The sequence below is a fragment of the Pseudorca crassidens genome, chromosome 2 (genome assembly GCF_039906515.1).
Source record: "Pseudorca crassidens isolate mPseCra1 chromosome 2, mPseCra1.hap1, whole genome shotgun sequence".
Lineage (NCBI taxonomy): Eukaryota > Metazoa > Chordata > Mammalia > Artiodactyla > Delphinidae > Pseudorca > Pseudorca crassidens.
The window spans coordinates 108,354,700-108,379,921 of record NC_090297.1 but is presented as its reverse complement, the minus strand read 5'-3'; the positions used below and the strand labels follow the sequence as shown (position 1 = coordinate 108,379,921).

General features: G+C 43.7%; 1 protein-coding gene across 3 annotated transcripts; it reads right to left on the bottom strand.

The window, feature by feature from the left end:
* Window positions 1–126: 126 nt before the first annotated feature.
* On the bottom strand, window positions 127–24,946 carry PRUNE1 (prune exopolyphosphatase 1). 3 transcript variants are annotated; one of them, XM_067727707.1, is made up of 8 exons: window positions 24,821–24,946; window positions 16,359–16,451; window positions 15,608–15,810; window positions 13,773–13,957; window positions 12,908–13,066; window positions 11,510–11,604; window positions 9,213–9,371; window positions 127–1,994 (listed from the first exon to the last, which is right to left on the bottom strand). In XM_067727707.1, the coding sequence occupies exons 2-8, from the start codon at window positions 16,395–16,397 to the stop codon at window positions 1,566–1,568; spliced, it is 1,269 nt and encodes a 422-aa protein (XP_067583808.1). In that variant the 5' UTR covers window positions 16,398–16,451; window positions 24,821–24,946; the 3' UTR covers window positions 127–1,565. The 3 variants fall into 3 exon arrangements, with proteins under 3 accessions (XP_067583808.1, XP_067583807.1, XP_067583809.1); XM_067727706.1 differs by lacking the exon at window positions 24,821–24,946 and adding an exon at window positions 23,405–23,646; XM_067727708.1 differs by lacking the exons at window positions 9,213–9,371; window positions 24,821–24,946 and adding an exon at window positions 23,405–23,647.
* Window positions 24,947–25,222: the final 276 nt, after the last annotated feature.

The window sequence follows — 25,222 nt, the reverse complement described above, 5'->3', positions numbered from 1 at the left end:
AAAAGAGTCAACAGAAGGAAGACAGTATGTACAGCAGAAAGAAGGGAAATGAATCTTGAGAAGGTTAAAACAATTATCAGAGGGAAAGGCCTGATTATAGTTGTAAAAAGAGACAATAAGGCCCCAAACAGGAAAAAAGTATTTAATACTTTAACAAAATGCAAAATAAAAGTACCCAAGTTACAAAACATAAATTCCTTTGGTTCAGTAATCACGCCACTATTTTACCTTCCAATGGCTACAAACATCCCCTCAAAGTGAAGTCAGTTTCCCTCATATGAAGACATCATGCCAAAACCATCACATACCCCACTGTTCAGCGAAACTGTTGAAAACTTACAGGGAGCAGAGCTGTGGGGTAGGAAAAGGGGGAACAGGTTGGTCTGAAGAGAAAAGGGAGACTCTACACATGCAGAACAAGTCAGTGGAAGGGAGCTCTTTGCTGGGTCACTATGGTATGAATCATACCCCTGTACATGCTACATGAGGCTGAGTACCTTGGTACAATCACAAATAAACAGACAATTCAGTGACCCTGAGCATTCCCAGGGAAAAAGAAACAAACAAAAAAACAGAGAAGCGAGGCAAGAAAGGACGGTGTGGCAACAGGCAGATCACAGAAACCAGGGAACATCAGTTTTGCAGACGGGGAAATGAGATCTAGAGGAGTGAGTGTCTGGACAAAAGACACACAGTTGATGGCAGTCGGTATGAACTTCGTGTTTCTTTCTACTATGCCCAAGGAGAAAATCAGATGGATAAGAAATCGACAGAGCCAGGGGTCTCATTCTAGTTCTACTGTCTTTTGCGAAGAGTGCCCATGAGGTCTTAAGGCTTTCCCAGGTGTCTCCTGAACTCTCAAGAACCAGGGGGGGTCTTCTGGGTCTCTTCAGGGTGCCTGTGGCTCTGAGTCAGAGGGATCCAAAGAAACTGAGAGTCAGGCCAGCCGATCAGGACAGAAGATAATGGCCTCCAATCTGCTCCCAAACAATCCCGAAACAGTCACAATAAGCTCAGAGTAGAAATTTAGCAAACTGGGAATGAGACACCATCACCTAATTGGCGGCAGAAAGAGGAGTCATGGAGGTGAAAATCAACTAAAGGCTAAAAACTGGAAGAAGCTAAAAGTAGGTACTGTGTTCAATAAATACTTGAATTAATAAGAGAATAAATGAACACTGGAGACAATGAATGTTTGGTTCCATAAGAAATACTGGTTCTGTTAAAAAGCCTGACTTAGGGCACTTTTGGGGTACACAGTCTTTCTGTGCCACTCTGCTGGAACTGTGTATGTTATCACATCATGACCCTGGCAAATGAAATAGAGGAGAGTCAGTGCAGATTTAAGGAATTAAATTAAATAATAAAATTTGTTTGATTGGTAGAGATTGTGGGGAAAAGGGAGAATGCCAGCTCAGCTTTCTTTTACTTCTTTCTCCTCCTAGGTTTATGAGAACAGTATACCAGATCCTGGAACAATGAAGACAAAATTGCTGAAACATCTCAAAACATGCATTCAGGGTGGTTCAAGCAACCTCTTTCACTTCCCCCTCCCCTCCCAACAGTCATTTCTTGGACCGGGAGGCAGTGGTAGATTCTGACAGTGAGATCTGACTACATTTTTCAAAGATGACCTCGGCTGAGAATTTCGGCAGCCCCTGATCCAGAGGGCACTCATCCACCAGGCTGTTCATGGGTGTGGGGGGCAGTGGAGGCTCCTCCTCATCTTGACTCAGTCCAGGAATCAGGGAGTTACCTGCCCTGTCCAATTCCTTGTCTACCTGCTCCCTGGACACACCCTCTGTCTCAGGCTGTCCTGAAGGGATGTTTGTGGAGTCAAAATATGCTGACAGGGCTTCCTGGAGCAGAGGCAGAAGTTTCTTTCGAGAGACCTGGGTGTTGCCTTGAAGATACACTTGGAGGTTAGGGTGGATGCTTGGGGCAGGGGTCAGCTTCAGGGACGGAGAGTGGGAGCGTTCTAGGACTCCACAGACCTAAAAAGGAGACAAGATGGGGAGGTGGTATATAAGGTGGTGAAGCAAAAAGCTGAGACTTCTAAGAAACTTCTCTTATAGAGGATAAAAAATATATTTTTTTAATTAAGTCATCTAGGGTTGTTTTATTGCTTGCAACAAAGGCACATCAACTAATACACACAGTATTTTAGAAACAGAAGAAACATTTGAGATGATATATTCCATTTTATTCATAAGTAAACCAAAGCCCAGAGAGATTAAGTGCCTTGAATGTAGATGATGGTAGAGTCTGAACCAGAACCTGGGACTCCCACCTCCTCGAATATTGTTATTGGCAAGGGTATTCCTGTGCTCAAAAACTTGAACTCTATCCTTAGCTGAGATGGGACAAGCATCTACTATATTGAGGTCAGGAGAAGAATACAGGCAGAAAGAATAAATAGATCAAGTTGGGGTGGGAAGTATGCCAAGCATCGTGCCACGTCTGGCCATTTTCAAATATTAATTTCCTCATTTAATCCTCACAACTACCTTACAGGTTGGTATTACTGTTACCCTCATTTACAGGTAGGGAAACTGAGGCTTAGATTAGGTAACTTACCGAAGGTCAAGGTTTTTTTGTTTCTGTTTTTTTTAAATTTTATTTATTTTTTATACAGCAGGTTCTTATTAATTATCTATTTTATACATATTAGTGTATATATGTCAATCCCAATCTCCCAATTCATCCCACACCACCCCGCCCCTGCTGTACCCCCTTGGTGTCCATACATTTGTTCTCTACATCTGTGTCTCTATTTCTGCCTTGCAAACCAGTTCATCTGTACCATTTTTCTAGATTACACATATATGTGTTAACATATGATATTTGTTTTTCTCTTTCTGACTTACTTCACTCTGAATGACAGTCTCTAGGTCCATCCACGTCTCTAAAAATGACCCAGTTTTGTTCCTTTTTATGGCTGAGTAATATTCCATTGTATATATGTATCACATCTTCTGAATCCATTCATCTGTCGATGGACATTTAGGTTGCTTCCATGACCTGGCTATTGTAAATAGTGCTGCAGTGAACACTGGGGTGCATGTGTCTTTTTGAATTATGTTTTCTTTTGGTATATGCCCAGTAGTGGGATTGCTGGGTCATATGGTAATTCTATTTTTAGTTTTTGAAGGAACCTCCATACTGTTCTCCATAGTGGCTGTACCAATTTACATTCCCACCAACAGTGTAGGAGGGTTACCTTTTCTCCATACCCTCTCCAGCATTTGTTGTTTGTAGATTTTCTGATGATGCCCATTCTAACTGGTGTGAGGTGATACCTCATTGTAGTTTTGATTTGCATTTCTCTAACGATTAGTGATGTCGAGCAGCTTTTCATGTGCCTCTTGGCCATCTGTATGTCTTCTTTGGAGAAATGTCTATTTAGGTCTTCTGCCCATTTTTGGATTGGGTCGGTTGTTTTTTTTAATATTGAGCTGCATGAGCTGTTTATATATTTTGGAGATTAATCCTTTGTCCATTGATTCGTTTGCAAATATCTTCTCCCATTCTGAGGGTTGTCTTCTCATCTTGTTTATAGTTTCCTTTGCTGTGCAAAAGCTTTTAAGTTTCATGAGGTCCTATTTCTTTATTTTTGTTTTTATTTCCATTACTCTAGGAGGTGGGTCAAAAAAGATCTTGCTGTGATTTATGTGTAAGAGTGTTTTTCCTATGTTTTACTCTAAGAGTTTTATAGTGTCCAGTCTTACATTCAGGTCTTTAATACATTTGGAGTTTATTTTTGTGTATCGTGCTAGGAAGTGTTCTAATTTCATTGTTTTACATGTAGCTGTCCAGTTTTCCCAGCACCACTTATTGAAGAGACTGTCTTTTCTCCATTGTATACCTGTGCCCCCTTTGTCATAGATTAGTTGACCGTAAGTGCTCAGGTTTATCTCTGGGATTTCTATCCTGTTCCATTGATCTATATTTGTTTTTGTGCCAGTACCATATTGTCTTGATTACTGTGGCTTTGTAGTATAGTCTGAAGTCAGTGAGTCTGATTCCTCCAGCTCCACTTTTTTTCCTCAAGATTGCTTTGGCTATTCGGGGTCTTTTGGGTCTCCATACAAGTTTTAAGATTTTTTTGTTCTAGTTCTGTAAAAAATGTCATTGGTAATTTGATAGGGATTGCATTGAATCTGTATATTGCTTTGGGTAGAATAGTCATTTTCACAATATTGATTCTTCCAATCCAAGAACATGGTATAACTCTCCATCTGTGTGTGTCATTGTTGATTTCTTTCATCAGTGTCTTATGGTTTTCTGAGTACAGGTCTTTTCCCTCCTCAGGTAGGTTTATTCCTAGGTATTTTATTCTTTTTGTTGCAATGGTGAATGGGATTGTTTCCTTAATTTCTCTTTCTGATCTTTCGTTGTTAATGTATAGGAATGCAAGAGATTTCTGTGCATTAATTTTGTATCCTGCAACTTTATCAAATTCATTGATTAACTCTAGTAGTTTTCTGGTGGCATCTTTAGGATTTTCTATGTATAGTATCATGTCATCTGTAAACAGTGACAGTTTTACTTCTTCTTTTCCAACTTGTATTCCTTTTATTTCTTTTTCTTCTCTGATTGCCATAGCTAGGACTTCCAAAACTATGTTGAATAATAGTGGCAAGAGTGGACGTCCTTGTCTTGTTCCTGATCTTAGAGGAAATGCTTCCAGTTTTTCACCATTGAGAATGATGTTTGCTGTGTGTCTGTCATATATGGCCTTTATTATGTTGACGTAGGTTCCCTCTATGCCCACTTTCTGGAGAGTTTTTTTTTTTATCATAAATGGGTGTTGAATTTGGTCAAAAACTTTTCTTCCATCTATTGAGATGATTGTATGGTTTTTATTCTTCAATTTGTTAATATGGTGTATCACATTGATTGATTTGCATATACTGAAGAATCCTTGCATCCCTGGGATAAATCCCACTTGATCATGGTGTATGAGCCTTTTAATGTGTTGTTGGATTCTGTTTGCTAATATTTTGTTGAGGATTTTTGCATCTATATTCATCAGTGATATTTGTCTGTAATTTTCTTTTTTTGTAGTATCTTTGTCTGGTTTTGGTATCAGGGTGATGGTGGCCTCATAGAATGAGTTTAGGAGTGTTCCTTCCTCTGCAATGTTTGGGAAGAGTTTGAGAAGGATGGGTGTTGGTTCTTCTCTAAATGTTTGACAGAATTCACCTGTGAAGTTGTCTGGTCCTGGACTTTCGTTTGTTGGAAGATTTGTAATCACAGTTTCAATCTCATTACTTGTGATTGGTCTGTTCATATTTTCTATTTCTTCCTGGTTCAGTCTAGGTAGGTTATACCTTTCTAAGAATTTGTCCATTTCTTCCAGGTTGTCCATTTTATTGGCACAGAGTTGCTTGTTGTAGTCTCTTACGATGCTTTGTATTTCTGCGATGTCCGCTGTAACTTCTCCTTTTTCATTTCTAATTGTATTTTATTTTTTAAAAATTTATTTATTTTATTTATTTATTTTTGGCTGCATTGGGTCTTCATTGCTGCATGTGGGCTTTCTCTAGTTGTGGCACGTGGGGGCTACTCTTCATTGTGGTGTACGGGCTTCTCATTGTGGTGGCTTCTCTTGTTGCAGAGCACAGGCTCTAGGCGTGTTGGCTTCAGTAGTTGTGGCACATGGGTTCAGTAGTTGTGGCTTGTGGCCTCTAGAGCACAGGCTCAGCAGTTGTGGTGCACGGGCTTAGCTGCTCTGTGGCATGTGGGATCTTCCTGGAGCAGGGATCAAACCCTGCACTGGCAGATGGATTCTTTTTTGTTTTTTATTTACTTATTTTTTCTTATTAGTCATCCATTTTATACACATCAGTGTATACATGTTGATCCCAATTTCCCAATTCACCACATCACAACTCCCACCCACCACGTTTTTTCTCTACTTCTGTGTCTCAATTTCTGCTCTGCAAACCAGTTCATCTGTACCATTTTCTAGGTTCCACATATGTACGTTAATATACAATATTTGTTTTTCTCTTTCTGACTTACTTCACTCTGTATGACAGTCTCCAGATGCATCTACGTCTCTACAAATGACCCAATTTCATTTCTTTTAATGGCTGAGCAATATTCCATTGTATATATGTACCACATCTTCTTTATCCATTCGTCTGTCGATGGGCATTTATGGCAGGTGGATTCTTAACCTCTGCTCCACCAGGGAAGTCCCTCATTTCTAATTTTATTGAGTCCTCTCCCTCTTTTTCTTGATGAGTCTGGCTAAAGGCTTATCAATTTTGTTTATTTTCTCAAAGAACCAGCTTTTAGTTTTATTGACCTTTGCTATTGTTTTCTTTGTTTCTATTTCATTCATTTCTGCTCTGATCTTTTTCTTTCCTTCTACTAACTTTGGGTTTTGTTTGTTCTTCTTTCTCTCCTTTATGTGCAAGTTTAGATTGTTTACTTGAGATTTTTCTTGTTTCTTGAGGTAGGATTGCATTGCTATAAACCTCCCTCTTAGAACTGCTTTTGCTGCATCCCACAGGTTTTGGATCGTCATGTTTTCATTGTCATTTGTCTCTAGGTATTTTTTGATTTCCTCCTTGATTTCTTCAGTGATCTCTTGGTTATTTAGTAACGTATTGTTAAGCCTCCATGTGTTTGTGTTTTTTACGTTTTTTTCCCTGTAACTTATTTCTAATGTCATAGTGTTGTGGTCGGAAAAGATGCTTGATATGATTTCAATTTTCTTAAATTTACCAAGGCTTGATTTGTAACCCAAGGTGTGATCCATCCTGGAGAATGTTCTGTGTGCACTTGAGAAGAAAGTGTAATCTTGCTGTTTTCGGATGGAATGTCCTATAAATATCAATTAAATCTATCTGGTCTATTGTGTCATTTAAAGCTGTGTTTCCTTATTAATTTTCTTTTTTTTTTTTTTGCTGTATGTGGGCCTCTCACTGTTGTGGCCTCTCCCGTTGCGGAGCAGAGGCTCTGGATGTGCAGGCTCAGCGGCCATGGCTCACAGGCCCAGCCGCTCCACGGCATGTGGTATCTTCCCAGACCGGGGCACGAACCCGTGTCCCCTGCATCGGCAGGCGGACTCTCAACCACTGCACCACCAGGGAAGCCCCCTTATTAATTTTCTGTCTGGATGATCTGTCCATTGGTGTAAGGAAGGTGTTAAAGTCGCCCACTATTATAGTGTTACTGTAGATTTTCTCTTTTATAGCTGTTAGCATTTGCCTTATGTATTTAGGTGCTCCTATGTCGGGTGCATATATATTTATAATTGTTATATCTTCGTCTTAGATTGATCCCTTGATCATTATGTAGTGTCCTTCCTTGTCTCTTGTAACAGTCTTTATTTTAAAGTCTATTTTATCTGATATGAGTATTGCTACTCCAGTTTTCCTTTGATTTCCATTTGCATGGAATATCTTTTTTCCATCCCCTCACTTTCAGTCTGTATGTGTCCCTAGGTCTGAAATAGGTCTTTTGTAGACAGCATATATATGGGTCTTGTTTTGGTATCAATTCAGCAAGCCTGTGTCTTTTGGTTGGAGCATTTAATCCATTCACATTTAAGGTAATTATCTATATGTATGTTCCTATTACCATTTTCTTAATTGTTTTGGGTTTGTTTCTGTAGGTCCTTTTCTTCTCTTGTGTTTCCCACTTAGAGAAATTCCTTTAGCATTTGTTGTAGAGCTGGTTTGGTGGTGCTGAATTCTCTTAGCTTTTGCTTGTCTGTAAAGCTTTTGATTTCTCCATCAAATTTGAATGAGATCCTTGCTGGATAGAGTAATCTTGGTTGTAGGTTCTTCCCTTTCATCATTTTAAATACATCGTGCCACTCCCTTGTGGCTTGTGGAGTTTCTGCTGAGAAATCAGCTGTTAAGCTTACGGGAGTTCCCTTGTATGTTATTTGTCATTTTTCCCTTGTTGCATTTAATAGTTTTTCTTTGTCTTTAATTGTTGTCAGTTTGATTACTATGTGTCGCCAAAGGTCAAGTTTGAATGAAACAAAGTTGATACTTGAACTCAGGTCTGTCATCAGAGCTGGTGTTCTAAATTACTATATTATACTATTTCTAACACAGGAGGAAGAGAGGAAATGGTAGGGCAGACCGTGAAAAGAGGACTACCATTTTCCAGCACAGAGGCAGCCTGGGCAATGGTAGAGTTATCAGATACCTACAGAGTTCCAGAGGGACCATGGCAGGGAGAAGGAGGGGAGATTTAGGAAGGTGGGGAGAGGTACTTCGTATGGTCAAAGCACCCTTTCCTTCATGACATGATTAGTAAGAGAGCATTGTGCCCAGCAATGAACCTTACATATACTATTATGTTTAATGATTACATCACACTAATTAGTAGGTGGTAATATGACATTTACAGAATCAGAAGTCAACTGACTTGCCTTTGGTCAAAGAGCAAGTAAGTGGCAAATCTGGGACAGAAAAGCCTATATATCTGCCTTTAAAGGCTGTAGTTCTTTCCACAATGCCAAACTACTTTCCACTGAATGAAATTACATTTGCTTCCTGGAGGAGAAGATAAAGACAAAGAGAGGTGGGAGGGGGCAGACATGCCTTTCATGCACAAAAAAGATTATCCAGCTGTATTCAGACCAGTCTTCAGCAGTCCTCGCTGCTAAGAAATCCAAAGAATCCCTGGACTGCCTTAAGTCCACTTTTAAATTCTTCCCTGGGCTTATCAGTAACCAACAGAGGAAAAGAAAGGGGAGGAGGTGGGAAAGGTGGCTAAATGGAAGATCAGGGGAAAAAACCAAACCTGCTCCTAGACCACTTCTCTACAGAGTTAGCACAAACTGCTTAAGTAGTAGAAAAGGTTTCTCGTCTGTTTCCAAATTTCAAGGCAATAAGGTAAAAAGAAAGGAATTGATTTTCAGGGGTGAGGAATTAATGCTTAAACCAAGAATCTAGTTTTAACTCCAGATTTATAACACGTTCTTTTAACCTGATTTCAATTCCTTCTAAGTAGGAATTGTGTCTCTAATTCTCTTTGGAATCTCCCTTTCTCAACAAGAGTATGATTAAGGATATTCACACATAGAGAGAATGGAAAAAAGCGGGTAGTGGCAATTCTGGAAACAGATCAAGGACCTCTGGATAAATACAAGAATGAAGGAGAGGTCTTTACAGCACAGGATAGTGCGTACAGGCAGAACTCTGTAGGGTCCTCAGGCTGGAGAAGGGACAGGGACTCACCGTCACTCGGAGTGCTGTGTGGGGACAGAAAACTGCCAACTGCCGCACTGGCTCATTGCAAGTGTTGAAAAAGATAGTCATGGCGACCAGGGCATCATAGCTGTGAGCCTGGCAGAAGGCATGGAGATCTGCAATGAGGCCAGACCTCTGCAGAAAGGCCTAAAACAGAAGAAATGGACAGGGATGAGGGCTGCCACTGGATCCTCATTATCACCCTCAACAGAAGATGCTTATGAAGGGTTTCTTTGCATGTTAACCTGGGACTTGTACTCCATAAAAAAGGTATCTAATGTTTACTCTGTGCTATTTATGTGCTGGAAGGCAATATATAGAATGAGGAGAATGAGCCTTTCTATGAGGCCATTCTATGAGCCTCACAGAATGAGGCTTTGGGTTCAGACAGAATTGGTTTGAAAATCAGCTCTGTTACCTATCAGCTATATGATCAAGGATCCCTGGACTTAAGTTTCCTCATCTGTAAAATGAGGATAAATCATTTACCAAACTTGATTGTTTTAAGAATTAAAAAATGATAATGGGGCTTCTCTGGTGGCACAGTGGTTGAGAGTCCGCCTGCTGATGCAGGGTACATGGGTTCGTGCCCCGGTCCGGGAAGATCCCACATGCCGCGGAGCAGCTGGGCCCGTGAGCCATGGCCGCTGGGCCTGCACGTCCGGAGCAACGGGAGAGGCCACAACAGTGAGAGGCCCGCGTAATGCAAAAAAAAAAAAAAAAAAAAAAGGTAATGTACGTAATGTGCCTGGTATGTCCAAGGCTATCCTGCTCTTACAATCAATCAAGCAAGGTCTTTGCCTTGAGGATATTTTTATTCTAAAACAGAACAATGGCGCATACAAATAAGTACAGACACATGACACCTGCATCCTTGGCTCTTCATTCTTTGTCTATCTATCTATATTCTTCTCCAAAATCTCACGCAGTATTTCCTCCAATGAATAATACCACCAGCTGCTTTAGATCAGGGCTTTTCTTTATCCTTAGCATTTCTAATGAGTCAATTTGTACTATGATTATGGTACTCGGCAAGCCTTTTGTGTTCTTATGTTTGGTTACAAAACTAGGTTATAAGTAGCAAGGGAAGAGGCCATGCTATTCTGTTTCAGTAAATTATTTAGTAAAAATTTTTACATGTTGTTTAGGAGAAAGCTGTGCAGTCTATGAGAGTACATGTTCAGATCAGATGAATGATTTAAACCAATAAGATATGGAGCCAGGTATTAAAATACCACTATCAGAGTTATATTCATTCACCCATTCAACAAAATTCACTGAGCATCCACTATGCGGCAGGCATTGTCAAAGGTGCTGGAGATACAGCAGAAACAAAAGAAATAGGGTCTCTGCTCTGGTGGAGCTGATAAACTAGCAGAGGAATATAGACAATAAACAAGGAAACCATGAAACATGATTATTTCAGTGTGCTAAGTGCTATGAAGAAAACAAAATGGGAATTCCTTGGCAGTCCAGTGGTTAGGACTCCATACTTCCACTGCAGGGGGCCTAGGTTCAATCCCTGGTCAGGGAACTAAGATCCCACAAGATGCACGTACAAAAAAAAAAGTAATATTTAGAGATTTTTGAGCATGGAGGATATTACTTTAGTTAGGGTGGTCAGGAAAAACCTCCTGAAAGAGAAGACACCTGAGCTAAGTCCTGAATGAAAAGAAGGAGCCAGCTCTGCAAAAGGAGTGCACAGGCTCTGAGTTGAGAGCTAAGAGTGAACTTAATGGTTCTGAAAAACAGAAAGAAAACTGGGGTGGCTACAGTTCTGTGAGTGTAGGAATGGGGCTGGAATGAAGAAGTCAGAGAAAAGGACAAAGGCCTGATAAAGGAGGGCCCTATAAACCACTGTAAGGCTTTTAGATTTTATTAGAAGTACAATGAAAAGGCAGTAAAGGGAGGGGGCCAATAGGATCTGACATATCTTTTTTTTTTTTTGTCTCAGTTCCCCGACCAGGGACTGAACCCAGGCCACAGCAGTGAAAGCGCTGAGTCCTAACCACTAGACCACCAGGTTACTCCCCTGGATCTGACATGTCTTAAAGAGATCACTCTGGCTGCTGTGGGGAGAACAGTTTGCAGGGGTCAAAAGTGGAGGCAGGGAAACCAGCATGGGGGCCATTACAGCAGTGCAGTGAGAGACGATGGACTGTGGAGTAGAGATGGAGAAAAGGAGGGGTAAGATACATTTTGGAGGTGAGCCAGGAGTGAGGGGCAAGGTTACATACAAAACTAAAGGTTTTCTCTCTCCACCCACACCTACATCTTGCTCTTACCTCCAAATCCATATATATTGCACTAATGGCCACCTTGGTGCCTTGTCTGGAGACGGTCTTCTGGTCCTTTCTCAGCATCTGCTCTGTGGTCAGTCCTAGAAAGTGGATGTGAGACTAAGGGTGAAACAGGAGAACCAAGAGAACCCAAGGTCCCAAGACCAGGAAGGTGAGGACACCAAGACAGGTCAAGGAAGAGGAAAAACACAGCCTCTCTTTGGGGCAATGAACAGGGCTAGTAACTCCAGATGTAATTATATAATAGAAATTTATTTATTCACTTAAAATAATATTTATTTATTTATTTTGTCTGCACCGGGTCTTAGTTGTGGCATGCTGGATCTTCATTGTGGCATGTGGGATCTAGTTCCCCGACCAGGGATTGAACCCCGGCCTCCTGCATTGGGAGCACGGAGTCTTACCCACTGGACCACCAGGGAAGTCCCAATAGAAATTTACTCTAAATAAAAAATTACTTTCGATTACCGGGTCACAATAGGTACCTTTAGAGCAAGGGACTCTGGGGAGAAGGGTAAATGGAAGAAGAGAGGCTTTTACTCCTGATTTTCCCCATTCTGTGTTGTTTTACTTTTCTAAAAGTACAAGTGGGACCTCTCTTTCTTTTTTTTTGCGGTACGCGGGCCTCTCACTGTTGTGGCCTCTCCCGTCGCGGAGCACAGGCTCTGGATGCTCGGGCTCAGCGGCCGTGGCTCACGGGCCCAGCGGCTCCGCGGCATGTGGGATCTTCCCAGACCGGGGCACGAACCCGTGTCCCCTGTATCGGCAGGCGGACTCTCAACCACTGCGCCACCAGGGAAGCCCTCTTTCTTTTTTTTTAACGTCAACAGGCGGTAGCTGGGTAACAAATCATGGAAGTTTTTTTGTTCTCTTCCTTCGTCCTTTGTATATTCACCCTAAATGTTTCTTCTGCTTCCCTAACCATTTATCTAGATCTCACTCCGATAATTCAGTAGAGTTGGCCCTCTGTACCACGGGCTTCACATTTGCGGATAAGGAGGGCCGACTGTATTCATTATACTATGCCATTTTACGTAAGGGACTTGAGTATCCGAGGATTTTGCTATCTGTGGGGGATACTGGAACCAATTCCCTACAGATACCAAGGGATGACTGTATTCCCTCAGCATACTTTATTTATATGTCTATATTCTCTAATTAGACTAGAAACCTCTGAGACTCTTAATATATTCCTTCTCATCCACCCAATAGCCAGGATAGAACAATCCAGTAAATGACTGATTAATTCATGATCAGACTCACACACTACCTAGCTTCTTTCTGGTATAAAGCTTAAATCATTATGCACGCTCTGAAATTGTTTTGACGGTATTCAAGAACATAATGAACAAGGCTTTTGTCCACCAGTTTAACATTTCATACCTGATACATCAAACTTTGCCTTTTGCAGAGAATCAAAGATATCATTTCTCTTGGGCAGATTTGGGAAGAGGGCCTCTAGATTCTCCACATATTGGTTGTCCTTTAGGGTTGCCTTTCCAATTTTAGGGTCCATGTTCACACAGTCCAGGATGATTGTTCCTGCAGAGGAGGAGGATGGCAGAACTCAAATCCTGTGGCCCTCCATTCCTGACAACTAGAACACACATAACCCTCAAACCAAATGGACACAATACCAAAGGAGACTGTACGGCAACTCACTGAAGACAAAACAAACTGGGACAATGTCCTGAGTAAGACATCCCAAATCCAAACTAAAATGTAGTCAGGGAAATGGGGAAAAGGTAGAAAGGAAGTGTAAATATCTCAATTCTTGGAGATTTTGAAACCTAGTCAGAGAGAGATGATCTCTCTTCCACAGGCCAAATTCCAGCTGGAAGAGATAGTCTAATCCAATTCTCTCTCTCTTTTTTTTTTTTACAAATGGAGAAAATAAGAACAAAAAAGGTTAAAAGATTTGCTCAAGGTCATATAACTACTTCCTGGGCAGAAATGGTATTAGAATTCATTTCCTGCTTCTTTGGCTAGTCCTCTTTCCATTATACAATGCTACTAATAGGCAGCTTCTAGGTCTGTTGTTCTGTGCTTCCTTTCTGCTTTCTCCAACAAAGTATCCCACAGCCTTTTTAATGCCTAATTGCCCCCTGAAAGAATCCCCTCCTTCATATCTACTAAGTGGCTTTGAGAGGGTGTAGTCAGGCTGGAAGAGTCTAGACTTCTCCACTTTCCCTTCTCTGGCATGGGAATAAAGGAACTAATCAGGTCCCAACCCCCAAGCCACCCTCACCATGAAGAAGGGCTGCAGTTTGCCAGTCCAAGATCTCTGGTGCCCCCTGCAGGATTCTCTCGGCCACCAGGGTAGCGCAGGACCCCACCAGCTCAACTGAAACATGGCAGGGAGGGCAGTGTTTCTGATCGATGGGCCGATGGTCTAGCACCTCTGCTACTGCCTCCTCTAAGGCTGCGTCACTTCTGTGTGGGAAAGGGGGGAGGTGTGGGGGAAAAGAGAAAGAAAGATAGGTAGGGGCACTCCAGCTGCACCTCACTCATGAAGAAAACAGACATCATAGGCAGACACTTAGACCTTTGATCACTTCTACCTCTGCCTCACTCCTCTCAGCTCTTCTCTTAAATATTATAACTAAAGCCATCTTTAAACACCGTATAGGTGAATTTGACGAAGTATCAGCTACCAGTACCTCATCCACATATTTGATATCCTTTAGGGTTGTCTTTCCAGTTGACACCTGGACACCCAACATCTAAATCTCTCCTGTTCCCTCAATTCACTTAATATCCAAATTTTATGCAGGTCACCTGTGGCTTCTGGCTCAATTCCCATCCATTCCCTCCTGGTTCCCATCCAACCCTCTGCTACTGCCTTATTCTTGGCCCTCAATCTCTCTCATCTGAACTACTCCAATAGTTCCTTAACCAAACACCTGCTTCCAGTGCCCTCCGAAACTATCCTCTATAAGACTACCTGAAAGAGCATTTGAAAAATGCAAATTTGGTTCTGCTAGGATCTGGAATAAATAGAATTAACAATAGTTCCCCACTGCTCAAAATAAAGTCTAATCTCCCTGGCAAGGCCTACAAGATCTCCATGATCTGGCCCCTGCCTACCTCTCTAGTCTTATCTTTTTTATGTCCTACTCCTCCCTCATATTTTATGTTCCAGTTATGCAAAACAAATCTCAGTTCTCCCAACTCACCATGCTATTTCATACCTGCCTGCGTTTTGCTAACTACCTCAACTCCTCATTCACCAAGCAAATACCTAGTCTTTCAACACTGAGATTAAGGATCAACTCCATTAGGAAACCTTTCCTGACACTCCCCTCTACTCCCCTCTTGCATATTTAACCACTCCATCCTTCATGTAACTACTGTCCCCTAGAGTGACGGTCACCACCTACCTCTAACACCCATTACAATGACCTGTTTACCTAGTTCCCTCCTCTGACTGACAAATTCTTGAGAACAGAGATTCTACCTCACCTTCGTCCTCTAAATAGAAGTTTATTAATGAGTGAGTGGATAGATGGATTAGTACCCTTAGGCTGTCCTCTGTCAATGTCCTGCTATAACCAGTGTGCTTAAGGAAAAAATATTCATGTTACTATTAGCAGGAGCTAGACACGCTTGGGAAGGCCTTGTACTCGTATTGCTTTGTTGGCAGTTTTTTTCCAGTCCTAAATTAGGGATGGGATTATTATAGGTGTGTGTTTGTTAAATAGCATTAAAGAAATATTGCTTTATGGAGGATATGATGTTGCTAACTTTTTAAAGTTAAAAATGCCGTTGTAACCATTATTCAAAGGTTTCTATTGTAATAAATCTGCCATGAAATCTTAAAACAATGATACCAAAGGTAGATTTACAATATTTCTGAGTTATCCTTTAGTTTGAACTCTCCATGTTTCTATTTCTTTTTATTACTTGTATAACTAGAGAACTGACAATATTTTTTTATTGTCTTTCTATATCTGATATCACCCATCAACTACGCTTAGCCTGTGAGATCCTGTGAGAAAACATTCTTTCTTCTACTCTTTAAAAACCTTACTCATCACAGCCCATGGCACATGGTAGGTATCAGCTTAACTTTCTTCCACTTACTTGGGTAAGACATGATGGTCAACAAGGATGAGGGTGAGCTGGCCAGCCTGCTGCAATGCATGGAGGTCAATCTCATCCCGGAAAATCAAGAGGGACTCTGGAATGTGAGTCTTCTGAAGGAAGAAGACATTGTCACCTCGTAGAGGTAGCTCAGAACGTTTTATATTTAAAACTGGCACAAAGACTTCTTCAGCCTCAGTTGTCTAGAGAGGAAAGTGAAAAGAAGGTATGGCTATGTTCTGTAATAGGATAGGAAAAGTCACAAGACTACTGGGACCAAGGGAGACATGATCTTGGGTAAGTCACTGCCTTCCTCAAAGCCGCAGTTACCCAGTCTTATCAAAATAAAAGGATGACCCTTCCCCTCTCTCCTTCTTGGCAATAGCATGAAGGTCAACAAGACAACTCACGGAAAAGACCTTTCTAGATGCTGGAGAGAAGGCAGTATCAGTCCTCCAGAGCTGACATGGGCATGAGGAACATACACAGACCACTGATACCCATAAGGAATTCAATAGTTAACTGTTTGAATATTGCTTTATAGTTTACAAATTCTTCAAAATACATTTGTTCATTTGATCCTCACAGCAACACTGCAAAATATTATCATTTCAGATTTTATAGTTGGTGACAGGAGACTCAGCAAAGTTAAGAGATCTGACTTACCCAAGGCTAAATGCTGTTAAGTAGCAGAGCTGGGTCTTGAATCCAAATCTTTTCATTTTAAGGCACTCTGTTCCTAGGTACTCACCTTTGCCAGATAAAAAGCCAGGGCGAGAGCTGACACCATGGAGTCCAAGTCACAGGCTTCATTTCCCAGCACAACATGTATGGGTCGGGACTCCTAGAGAGGCAGGAGTGGGAAATTAACAAAAGCATCTCCATCCATTTCTGGTTACCTTATACTCATGTAGGGCTGCACACACATCCTCTCACTGATCTTCACAGAGGAGGTAGGTCATATAGTCTTAGGGGTCCTCAGTCATGGAAAAGGATATTAGTTAAGAGGGCGTAAGTGTTTTAGCTGAGCTTTAAGCATTCCACACATATCTATAGTTAGTGGAAAAGTGCTCCTTCCTGTCTACTACACTGTCTCCTTGAATGTTAACTTTCAGAAGAACAGCAGTAAATCACTCTCTGATTCTTATGCTTCTCTGGGCACTTGAGGAGAAGTCAAAAGTAAAGCATCTGGGGTAGCTGATGTATTCAAACCATATCAACCCTGGTTTGTACTTTTTTCCCATTTTTAAAATAGGGAAAAGAATCCTTGCATTTCTAAATCACGAGAATAGGTGAACAGACTTTGAAAATAAAGGTATTTAGATATCTAGTCCATGAAAACTCCCCCTACCCAGAGGAGCTTCAACCATAACCAGATATAAACAACACTCTCACAGGCAAGAAACAGACACTTTCCCCAGCAGGTTCAGATTAAAGCAAGAACAGTTGCTGCTGCTGCTGGAACTTTTATTTTTAAAGCTTTGAAAAGTTTCTGCTGATAAGAACTCTGAGGAGGGAGGCATATCTGTCGTTATTATTAATCTTGTTCCCTTGCATCTCCCTACCAGAATTTTAAATAAAATTCATTAAAACCTAAAGGTGTTAGGCTTCCCTGGTGGTGCAGTGGTTGAGAGTCCGCCTGCTGATGCAGCGGATGGGGGTTCGTGCCACGGTCCGGGAGAGTCCCATGTGCCGCGGAGTGGCTGGGCCCGTGGGCCATGGCCGCTGGGCCTGTGCGTCCGGAGCCTGTGCTCCATGACGGGAGAGGCCACAGCAGTGAGAGGCCCACATACCGCAAAAAAACAAAAACAACAACAACAACAAAAAAAAACCTAAAGGTGCCCACAATAGCAAAGAGAGGGGTTTTGTTTCAAAATATCTATTGAATGTGCCATGTATTTAAAAAAATTTTTTTTGGCTGTGTTGGGTCTCTGTTGCTGTGTGAGGGCTTCCTCTAGTTGCGGCGAGTGGGGGCTACTCTTCATTGTGGTGCTCGGGCTTCTCATTGTGGTGGCTTCTCTTGTTGTGGAGCACGGGCTCTAGGCGCACGGGCTCAGTACTTGTGGCTCACGGGCTCTAGAACGCAGGCTCAGTAGTTGTGGTGCACAGGCTTTGCTGCTCTGCGGCATGTGGGGTCTTCCCAGACCAGGGATTGAACCCGTGTCCCCTGCATTGGCAGGCGGATTCTTAACCACTGCACCACCAGGGAAGTCCCCCATGTACTGTTCCAATATTTTTACATGCATTAGCTGATCATTTAATCCTCAAAACAACCCAAGGGGTAGGCACTGTAAGAATTATTATTTCATTCCAAGTAGAAGCATTTGGCCAGGTAGAATGAGAGTATACAGTCCATGGCTCAGCTTAGGCACAAGGATTCTATCTTACCAGTTTATTTTTGAATTTCTATCTCAGCCTACTTCTGAAAGAGAGGAAGGAATAAGAGAGACAAAAGCAACACACTAGTTTCTTAATTTCAGCACTGGGCTGCTGTCCTGTGCATTGCAGGGTGTTTGGCAGTATCCCCCAAACTCCACCCACTAGATGCTAGCAGCACCTCCAGTCATGACAATCAAAAATGTCTCCAGACTTTGCCAAATATTCCCTGCGGGTCAAAATCACCCCCAGTTGAGAACTACTGGGTTACAGAAAGGTGAAAATCCACTCTGGCTTCTTCAATCAGGGAAGATTTGCTAGATAGAAGAGTTTAGAAAAGTGGGAAAGGTGTTCAGAGGAATAAAACATAACAAGGAACAGTTTATCAAGTAATGTAACTTTAGGAAGAAAGAGAACCTAGAATTATCTTCCTTGTATTGGCTATTACCCACTCCCCTCACTTGCCCAGAAAGCCAAAGCCAGAAAGGGACAATTTTAGAGGACTTCTGGTGGCATAAATTGTCCTATCTCGTAACTAGAAGGTTTTTATTTTTAAGCCACCCTCTTCTCCATCTCCTACTCCCATCCCTAGAGAGAAGGACAAAAGACAGAGGTTATCTGTCAAGGTTTTGGGCAAAGGGCCTCTGGGGAAAGTATGCCCTTGGGTTCTCCCCTGTGCCCATTTCTCTAAGCCTATTTCAAGAGGGTGGCAGCCAAGACCCATTCATACTGAACAGCATGGGAGTGGGAAGATTCTTTTCAATATTAAACTCTTTGCCAACACAGTATGAGAATTCTGTACCCAAGACCCAAGGCCTATATTAACTCCTCTGACTTGCAATTCGTCCTCCTGATACCAGAGAAGGCCCCTGTTTCCCGGATACCAAGAACTGCCCAGATGGCTGTGGACCAAAGTGGCAACAAAGCACTTGAGATAAGTGGCTGCTGAGATAACTTGATCACTGAAGCAGTAAGGGAGGGCACCATGTTCTCTAGAGAGGGAACTATACAAACATGAGAGGCCATATGGCCCTGACTCTGGAGGATAAAGGGAAGAGGAACAGAGAAAAAGCAGAACAAGGGGGAGAGGCCTATTGCTGGGCTTGAAGAGGCCCTCGGAGAATCTTTCCAAAACTCATGTTAATGCTGTTTCATTCCAAGTGGCAGCCGAATCAGGATCAGTCAGATCCCCAGCACCAAGAGAAGATTAAGCAGAAAAGCAGAAAGTAGGGACCAAATGCAACTTCATGGCTCTGAGGGGAGGAGAAATGACCCCCAGAGGAAGGTGAATGACTAACCCCTTGTGCTCAGTCAAGCTCAGACAGCAAACAAAAGGAGCTAACACAAAAGGAATACTCTGCGACTTTCAGCCAATCTTGGAACAGGAACAACCAAGGGAGGTGGTGGCATTCCTTTCCCCTGTCAGCACCCACCACTACCCCACCGTGACTGGTCCATTCGCCACCCACAATACATGATGTGCACATTCCCAGCGCTGTCCTTTGCACTATTTGTTCTTCTCTGTCTGAAATCAGCAGAACTGCCATTTGAAAAGATCACAGACTGGAGCTGAATCTCAGCTGTTTCTTGTTGTGGGACTTTGGCCTCGCTAAGCCTCTTTTTCCTCATATAAAAATAAGGAGACTACTGTAACCAATTTCATGAAGTTGTTATGAGGATTAAATGAGATCGCACACAAGAGCCTACTCTGTAGTAGTACAGATGAGCTCCCTTCCGTCTTCTCCTTTCTCTAGCCCCTGCTGTCCAGTCAAGCCCAACCGCAAGCCCCTTCTCTCTGTGAAGCCTTCCCTGCACCCGGGCCACAGCAGTCCCTTCCCCTGCACTTCCAGCTTCTGGCACTTGGGATTCTCATACAGAACTTAACTACTACCTTAAGGAGCTCGCTATCTTTTCATGGGCATGTATCACAAATCCTTAACGTAGCATACAAGCTAGGTGACTATATACTTTGCTGTTCAAACCAGTACACTTTTTTTTTTTCTTTTTGTGGTAAGCGGGCCTCTCACTGTTGTGGCCTCTCCCGTTGCGGAGCACAGGCTCCGGACGCGCAGGCTCAGCGGCCATGGCTCACGGGCCTAGCCGCTCCGCAGCATGTGGGATCTTCCCGGACTGGGGCACAAACCCGTGTCCCCTGCATCGGCAGGCGGACTCTCAACCATTGCGCCACCAGGGAAGCCCAAACCAGTACACTTTTCAGAATGAAAAGGGGTGCAATTAATGATTATGTCTCAATAAACTGACTGTCCTGGGCAAGTCGGGTATATGGATGCCTAACTTACAAGGTACCATTCTCCTCTTTGTTTAGGAAAAACATGTTAACTCTTATCCCCCACCCCATCCCCCACTAGCTGAAAGCACAAGCCTCAGTTTTCTGACCATCAGAGGAAGAGTTCAGGGCAAATATAGCTATACTTAGAGCATGAGGAAACCTGAGCTGCCAATGGAAGAAATACAATCTGAGAGCCACTAGTAGATATAAACTTTTTTTCTTCTTTAAAAAAACCTAGGCCTTCCCTGGTGGCGCAGTGGTTAAGAAGCCGCCTGCCAATGCAGGGGACATGGGTTCGAGCCCTGGTCCGGCTCGAACAAGGTCCCACATGCCGCGGAGCAACTAAGCCCATGCGCCACAACTACTGAGCCTGCGCTCTAGAGCCCGCGAGCCACAACTACTGAGCTTGCGTGCCACAACTACTGAAGCCCGTGCACCTAGAGCCTGTGCTTCGCAACGAGAAGCCACTGCAATGAGAAGCCCGCACAGCTCCCGCTCACAACTAGAGAAAGCCCGCGCGCAGCAACAAAGACCCAACGCAGCCAAAACAAAACAACCCAAAAAACAAAAACCCACTAGCTGAAATGACTGTATCCTGATGTTCTTTGCGGCCTCAACACGGAGTTGAGGGGGAGAGGGGATGGGTTTCAGGGCTGGCAAAGTCAACTACTTCCCTTCCAAGGCTGCATATGGTCTGATGCCTACTCTACAAATGAGTTAATGAGGAGAAATGAAAAAAGGAGACAAGGAGCCAGAGATAGAGAAGTCTTCCCAGCAGGGAAAATGGGACTGACTGATACTGATGCAAGGACTGCAAATTTCTAAGGATAGTCAGCCACTCCTGATTCCTGCCTCATTCCTGAGAAGTGCAGACAACACAGATTATCCAAAGTTTCTGGATGAACACCTAAACTTGAATGCAGCCCCACCCTGAAGCAAAGATTTTTTTTTCCCCACTAAAAGTGAAAGATGACTCACCATGAATAGGACATTAACTTAAACAGGATTTCTTTTTTTTTTTTCTTTGCGGTACAAGGAGGAGGCTCAGCGGCCATGGCTCATGGGCCCAGCTGCTCCTCGGCATGTAGGATCTTCCCGGACCGGGGCACGAACCCGTGTCTCCTGCATCGGCAGGCGGACTCTCAACCACTGCGCCACCAGGGAAGCCCAAACAGGATTTCTTTTAAATGGAACAACCTAGTATCGTTGTGGCAGAGATTGTAGAAAATTTCTCTGGTATCAAATGCTGAAAATATGGTATCAGCAGGAGAGGTGGCTGGGTTATCAGCTGTTTGTCTTGTGTAAAAGGCAAGCATTCACAATTTCCTAAAAGTTATATGTGGTTTAATAGCAACACTCAAACTTAATAGTGTCTCTGTCTAAATCATGTCTTTCTTTACACAAGAAACAACAGTGTGGCCTCTGGGGAATTGGATAGGGAGAAGAAAAAGGATCTTTTTCTTTTTCTAATTTCATATCCTTTTTGTATTAACAGTTTTCCCTATGTACATTTACTACTTCTATAATTAAAAGCAATCTAAATTGTTAGTGTCCACCTGTATGTCCTGCCACCAGTTCACCCACTAACATTGCTAGAGTCTAATTTTCTCATTTCTCCTGGCCCCGGCCAGGTTGTGTGATAAGAGCGCTAAGATATGACCTCACCTTCACAAGTTCACAAGTTTGGAAAAAGGAAGATATAGATCTTGCTCCTTGGGGGATGAATGCAGACAGAGAAAGGTCAGGATATCAGTAATACTGAAAAAATCCAGTATTTTTCAGCTTCATATTCCTGAGGAAGATATACTCAGATGCTGTAGTCTAGAGGCATGCAATGAAATGCTATCTGGTGAGGTTTCAGGTTCAAGGACTCTACCAAATGGTGGAAAACAGACTGGTCATTTGGGTTATCGGGGGGAAACAAAATACAACTTCTTGGCCCTTGGAATGTGCCACAAAGACTCTATATTAGTCCTCCAATGAGTTCCCTGTGGTGGAAATCAGAGGTAACCAAAATGAATTGGTCCCAAATTGCCTTATGCATTAAAACAACTTTCCCCAAATTTGTATTTCACAAGGAAAAATTTGGTGTAATTGGTGTTAAAATTGAACTTCACTCCTATTCTTCAGGTGAGGGTATTCATTTACGACAGCAGCTGAGTCTGCAGGAGGAATTCGGTGACTTTTAGGATTTGTTAAAGACCAGAATCTTATCACCCAGGGGAGTTTGTAGAGTTTAAGATATTTAAAAAGGAAACAAAGTCAACCATCTGTCTAGGTTTCTCCAGGGGCAGTGTAACTTGAAGTAGGGGGGGCCAGGTGGCCTCCTGGAGCCTCTCTCTGGCCAGCTTTTTGCTGCTAACTGGGGATAGCGGCTTAAGGCTGCATGACCAGTCAGCAAGGCTGGGAGATTCCAACTCGCTCAGGGAGTACCAAAAATAAGCCACAAAGCATTCAGGAGTCATGCTTATAGTTTTGATGCCAAACACACTTTGTGCTTATCCAGTCCAGGCCGCGGATTTTTATGTAATTTGTGTGTGTTAAGGCCAATGAAGAAAACTGGAGGCAAAGGAATGCAGGTTGTAGTCAACAGACATGCCTGCTACCACCACTTTTAATTCAGAATGAATTAGGCCCGCCAGACAGAAACCGCCGTTCAGAGGCAACAAAGCCGTGGGCACAGCTTCCCTCGTACCCGCGGGGTTCACCTGGAGGCCAGTGGGCCCGGGAGGCCTCGTGAGCGGAGAACTGAAAGAGGGGCGGGGAGAAAGGAACAAACACACCTCCCGGCAGGCACAGCTCCGATCCTTTTGACGGAACTGACCCAGAAACTGCAAGCAGCGGCTCAGCGGCAGGACCCAGACCCACAATTCCGCCTCCCCGCTCTCGGGCAGACCCCAAAGGCAGGAGCCCCCAGCTCAGGAGTGGGGTGACTGAGCAGCATTCCCATTCTCAAGGGATAGGTTCTCGTTCCTCACTCCTCAGGCCCCAAGCCTGATCAGATCCCAAGCCCCCACCCCACAATTCCGCGTTCCCTCCACATAGACCCTCGGGGCTCCCCAGGTCCCACATCTTTGTCCTTCCGGGACCCCAGGATCCATTCCTTACGATCACAGACAGGGGTCCGTTACCTGCAGAGCAACTCGACAACCCTGCAGATAGTCCTCCATGGTGAAGCTCAAGGTGTGCCACTGCCCCTCGCCGCGGAGAGGTTAACTGGCGAATGAGCCCCGCCCCGGGTTCAAGGGTTGAGACGAGTCGGGAGGTGGGACTCGAACCCACCACACCCCGACTCGGCCCCGACCCCGGGAGGAAGTGCGTAAGCAAGGGCCCCGGGAGTCCGACGTCGCCCCGCCCCCAGCGGCGAAGGCCGAGTTCTGCGCCCAGGGACTCACGGGAGGAGCGAAGTGGGGGCCGGAGGCGCGAAATGGGGCGTGGTGCAGGGCGTCCTGGGAAGTGTAGTCTCGAAGCGCCAAAATGGCCCCAAGAATTGAGGGAAGGAGAATTTTCTGAGATCACAGTGTATATGAGTCACATAACCTATCTTTGTGGCATCTGAACTTTCCCTCTTGAGTCAGGCTAAGTATAGCATCTTTCCATATATTACACCGCCCATCTGGTTGACATCTTAAATTACACTGGGCAAAAACAGCTCCTCATCTCTCTCTCGAATTCTCTTCCTTACCAAACTGACCAACTGCCACCAATTGCGTGATTATACATGTTATAAAAACATTAGAGTAGTCTTTGACCTCTCTTCTTTACTTAATACCTACAGTCTCTCGCCAACTCCTGCTGCTTCTTTTCTGTAGCCTGTTTTTTTTCTACAGCGTCGGCAAATGTCTCATTCTTTTCCTGGACTGTTGTAACCTGGGTTCTTTGCTCCCTGCCTCCCTCATTGTTCCAACTGCTCTTTCAGCCTCCGGAGTTGCTTGAAGTTTCATCCTGTGGCAGCCCTGTAAGTAGAGCTTGGAGGGCCCTTCAGAACGTAGAGTAGGGTTGCAACCTCCTTTAACTGCCACCTTCCAGCCCCAGGGTAGTGCAGAGTACTGCAAATAAAGGTATTCTCGTCATCAAATGTTCCCCTATTTATTGATCATACCTTTATTTCCTACCACCAGCCTCACACCAGCTTTCCCTGCTCCCCAAGCTAGGAATTGAGATGAGGTGACAGATGAGAAGCTGAGGCCTGTGGTGGGAACAAGGACTAGAGCACAGGGGTATTGGATCTCCTGCTTGCTCAGCTGGTTTTCTCCCTGCTGCACTCTTCCCAGAGCCTGGGGCTTCTTCCACACCTTCTTCTGCACTACCCAGGCACAGCCCAACCGGTTTCATTTCTAGACTAAAAAAATGATTCAGTAAGGACTTGGAAAGGATCGGGATTTTTTCACTTTAAATGAATACATATGGAAATATCACGCTCTTTGGCCCTGCTTCTTTGGATCCAGGGCAAAGGACTGCCATGCCCGGAGAGATCCAACAAGCTGCTGCTGTCCAGCCCTGCTCCTCCCCACTCAGCAAGGGCCCTTGCTCTTCCCTATTCTCACCAGAGAGGCACAAGTGCTCCGTCCCTTCCAGCGGCAGGCGGAGGGAAGAGAAAGGGTCTGTTGTTTTTCTCTCCCTGTTTCTCTCCCTCACTGCTGATCACCAAGCTGCTGACCAGGTCAGAAAGCCCTAATGGAAATCCTCCAGTGCTGGGCAGGCTCCTCCTCCTTTGGGGAGCTTGTCCTTGACTGATTTTTCTTTGTCCTGATGGGAAAAAAGAGAGAGAGAGAAAGAAGAAAAAAGAAAAACCACAAACTTCCTTTGAAAACCAGCTTGTAGACAGGGCCTGGAGCGCACGCCCTAGACTCGGCGACTCAGAAATCCCGAAGACGCTCTGAGCGACCTGGGAGCACCTGGGCTGCACCCCTGTCTGCCCGCACGCTCCTCCAGTGCCCCCCGGTCGT